The sequence below is a fragment of the Coregonus clupeaformis genome, unplaced genomic scaffold (genome assembly GCF_020615455.1).
Source record: "Coregonus clupeaformis isolate EN_2021a unplaced genomic scaffold, ASM2061545v1 scaf0514, whole genome shotgun sequence".
Lineage (NCBI taxonomy): Eukaryota > Metazoa > Chordata > Actinopteri > Salmoniformes > Salmonidae > Coregonus > Coregonus clupeaformis.
In genome coordinates, this window is record NW_025533969.1 from 267,501 (window position 1) to 271,618 (window position 4,118).

At 43.9% G+C, this 4,118-nt stretch overlaps 2 protein-coding genes across 2 annotated transcripts in view; one reads left to right on the top strand and one right to left on the bottom strand.

The window, feature by feature from the left end:
* Nucleotides 1–903, top strand: part of gpha2 (glycoprotein hormone subunit alpha 2) — a 1,583-nt gene extending 680 nt beyond the window's left edge. Inside the window, exons 2-3 of the mRNA XM_041867927.2 lie at nt 1–21; nt 351–903. The exon at nt 1–21 is cut by the window's left edge and continues 164 nt beyond it. Of these exons, the coding sequence (XP_041723861.1) occupies nt 1–21; nt 351–455 (126 nt within the window). The 3' untranslated portion in view covers nt 456–903. The remainder of the gene's footprint in view (nt 22–350) is intronic.
* A 2,127-nt stretch (nt 904–3,030) lies between these two features.
* LOC121554217 (glycoprotein hormone beta-5-like) lies at nt 3,031–3,682 on the bottom strand. Its single transcript, XM_041867695.2, has 2 exons — nt 3,473–3,682; nt 3,031–3,219 (listed from the first exon to the last, which is right to left on the bottom strand). The coding sequence occupies exons 1-2, from the start codon at nt 3,680–3,682 to the stop codon at nt 3,031–3,033; spliced, it is 399 nt and encodes a 132-aa protein (XP_041723629.2).
* Between the last annotated feature and the right edge of the window lie 436 nt (nt 3,683–4,118).

The following is a 4,118-nucleotide window of genomic DNA, read 5'->3' on the forward strand; positions in this document are numbered from 1 at the left end:
ACCATCAGCAAGGACGCTAAGGTAGAGTACACAGACAGACAGACAGACAGACAGACAGACAGAGACAGACAGAGACGGACGGACGGACAGAACTACAGACAGACAGACAGACAGAGACGGACGGACGGACGGACGAACAGAACGACAGAGACAGACAGACACAGAGACAGACAGACACAGACAAACAGAGAGACATAGAGACAGACGGACAGACGGATGGACGGACAGAGAGACTGACAGGCAGACAGACAGGTAAAGCTATCTAATCCTGATGACCTAGTTGGTTGGAACATGGTAACTTGATATAAAATTTTAAAAAATAATTGTAAATGTTTCATGTTTTCCCTCAGATCAAAGTTCGTCTAGATTGTCCTCGGGGTCGTCACCATGACGATATGGAGATCCTGACAGCTCAGGCCTGTCGCTGCGACATGTGCCGCAAGTCACGCTACTGACACGCCACCGTCACCACGGGAACAAATGCTACACGCTACATGCGACAAACTTACATGAGGAATTGGAAGAAAAGAAGACAAGGATAGATGTGTGTGTGTGTGTGTGTCCATAGAATCGAACGGTCGAACAAGGAAAAAAGACTTGAGAAAAACTTTTCATAAGGTTGCTTTATTTAAGAATTGTTGGTTTAAACGTTGGTTTATTTAGGAACAGGAGAAGACATTTTGTGACAGCGCTATGTGTTAACACCCTATTCCCTATGTAGTGCACTACTTTTGACCAGGGCCCAATGCGTCCTTGTAAAGTAGTGCACTACAAAGGGAATAGGGTGCCATGTGGGATGCATCCATACACTGACATCCAGTTAAACCACTATAGATAATACAATTATTAACAACACCACATACAGTGGGGGAAAAAGGTATTTAGTCAGCCACCAATTGTGCAAGTTCTCCCACTTAAAAAGATGAGAGAGGCCTGTAATTTTCATCATAGGTACACGTCAACTATGACAGACAAATTGAGAGAAAAAAAATCCAGAAAATCACATTGTAGGATTTTTTATGAATTTATTTGCAAATTATGGTGGAAAATAAGTATTTGGCCACCTACAAACAAGCAAGGTTTCTGGCTCTCACAGACCTGTAACTTCTTCTTTAAGAGGCTCCTCTGTCCTCCACTCGTTACCTGTTTTAATGGCACCTGTTTGAACTTGTTATCAGTATAAAAGACACCTGTCCACAACCTCAAACAGTCACACTCCAAACTCCACTATGGCCAAAACCAAAGAGCTGTCAAAGGACACCAGAAACAAAATTGTAGACCTGCACCAGGCTGGGAAGACTGAATCTGCAATAGGTAAGCAGCTTGGTTTGAAGAAATCAACTGTGGGAGCAATTATTAGGAAATGGAAGACATACAAGACCACTGATAATCTCCCTCGATCTGGGGCTCCACGCAAGATCTCACCCCGTGGGGTCAAAATTATCACAAGAACGGTGAGCAAAAATCCCAGAACCACACGGGGGGACCTAGTGAATGACCTGCAGAGAGCTGGGACCAAAGTAACAAAGCCTACCATCAGTAACACACTACGCCGCCAGGGACTCAAATCCTGCAGTGCCAGATGTGTGTCCCTGCTTAAGCCAGTGCATGTCCAGGCCCGTCTGAAGTTTGCTAGAGTGCATTTGGATGATCCAGAAGAGGATTGGGAGAATGTCATATGGTCAGATGAAACCAAAATATAACTTTTTGGTAAAAACTCAACTCGTCGTGTTTGGAGGACAAAGAATGCTGAGTTGCATCCAAAGAACACCATACCTACTGTGAAGCATGGGGGTGGAAACATCATGCTTTGGGGCTGTTTTTCTGCAAAGGGACCAGGACGACTGATCCGTGTAAAGGAAAGAATGAATGGGGCCATGTATCGTGAGATTTTGAGTGAAAACCTCCTTCCATCAGCAAGGGCATTGAAGATGAAACGTGGCTGGGTCTTTCAGCATGACAATGATCCCAAACACACCGCCCGGGCAACGAAGGAGTGGCTTCGTAAGAAGCATTTCAAGGTCCTGGAGTGGCCTAGCTAGTCTCCAGATCTCAACCCCATAGAAAATCTTTGGAGGGAGTTGAAAGTCCGTGTTGCCCAGCGACAGCCCCAAAACATCACTGCTCTAAAGGAGATCTGCATGGAGGAATGGGCCAAAATACCAGCAACAGTGTGTGAAAACCTTGTGAAGACTTACAGAAAACGTTTGACCTGTGTCATTGCCAACAAAGGGTATATAACAAAGTATTGAGAAACTTTTGTTATTGACCAAATACTTATTTTCCACCATAATTTGCAAATAAATTCATTAAAAATCCTACAATGTGATTTTCTGGATTTTTTTTCTCATTTTGTCTGTCATAGTTGATGTGTACCTATGATGAAAATTACAGGCCTCTCTCATCTTTTTAAGTGGGAGAACTTGCACAATTGGTGGCTGACTAAATACTTTTTTCCCCCACTGTTGATCTGTTATACAGCCACAACACAGAACTATAATGAGTAGAATGGACGTCGCCATTCAAGTCAGTGGGTAGACTGGCAGCCATTTTGAACACACCCATGGGTTTACCAATCAAATTGTCATGGTCAGAGGTTCCAATTCCGTTCATTCATTTTATTTCTATGGCCACTAAACTAGAGAGACTAAAGAATGTACATAAAACTTTATTTATGTCTATGAGCATGAACAATTGACATTTTGTAAATAAGTGACATGAAAGAATGTTTGAAGTGTTGACTAAATAAAAAAAGGAAAAAACAGATTATATTATTATTACATTATTACATTACATATTATATTATCACATATTATTACATTATTACATATATGATTATATTACATTATTACATATTATATTACATTATTACATTGTTATTATTACATATTATATTATTATACTATTACATATATTATTACATTATTATATTATTACAGTATTATGTTTTCTAACAAGGTTGCTGTGTCATATTACAGTGGTATAAAGCATTATGAACCCCTCTTGGTATTTCACACACACAAGTCCTTATCAGAACGTCTCACACTCCGTATCCTGTGTGGAACAGACGGTGCAGTGGCACTGCAGGGCGAGGGGGTAGGGGTAGAGTGGGGAGACGTGGGGCTGGCAGCCTGGTAGACGGGCCGTCAGGTAGCGGGTACGACCATAGGAACAAACACGGTGATGCCGCTGGATGTAGGGGGGCTCTGGGAGGGGTTTCTGTTAGTGACAGGAACAACATAACAACCCTATTAACCCTGCCAGCAATACTGCATTGTTGTAGTACAAATATTGATTTGTAAATCTGACATGTGAGATATGTGTCCAGGTGACATATGTTGCCAGGAGTGTCTGTGACGTGTTGTTATGGTTACCTCCCATGACGTGTCCGGGTGTGTGTCAAGACCGCAAGACATGAGAGGACCAAGAGAGCGTTGGACAAGCATGTGTGTGTGTTTTCGTGGTTACCTACCTCCCAGGTATGGCAGCGGCCCCAGCAGGCCTCGGTGTCGATGCGGATGCTCCTGCATCCCGGCTTCTGGGCCACGAAGGAAAAATCCCGCACCGCGCAGCCACGGAAACCACCATGCAGCTGGGTCGTCACAGCAACGCACAGGCCCGCCTCGGCAACAACCAGGAGGAGCGAGAGAACAGACAGAGGGAGGGAGCGGGGCGGCAACATCCTGAGAGAGAGAGAGAGAGAGAGAGAGAGAGAGAGAGAGAGAGAGAGAAATACAGATACAGAGAAAGAGAGAGAGAGAGAGAGAGAGAGAGAGAGAGAGAGAGAGAGAGAGAGAGAGAGAGAGAGAGAGAGAGAGAAATACAGATACAGAGAGAGAGAGAGAGAGAGAGAGAGAGAGAGAGAGAGAGAGAGAGAGATAGAGAGAGAGAGAGAGAGAGAGAGAGAGAGAGAGAGAGAGAGATACAAGAGAGAGAGAGAGAGAGAGAGAGAGAGAGAGAGAGAGAGAGAGAGATACAGAGAGAGAGAGAGAGAGAGAGAGACAGAGAGAGAGAGAGAGAGAGAGAGAGAGAGAGAGATGAGAATGGTCTGAGGGCTCAGTAAACTTTAAACTCATGCATCACATTCACATCTGGTCTACTCAATAGGGACAAACACC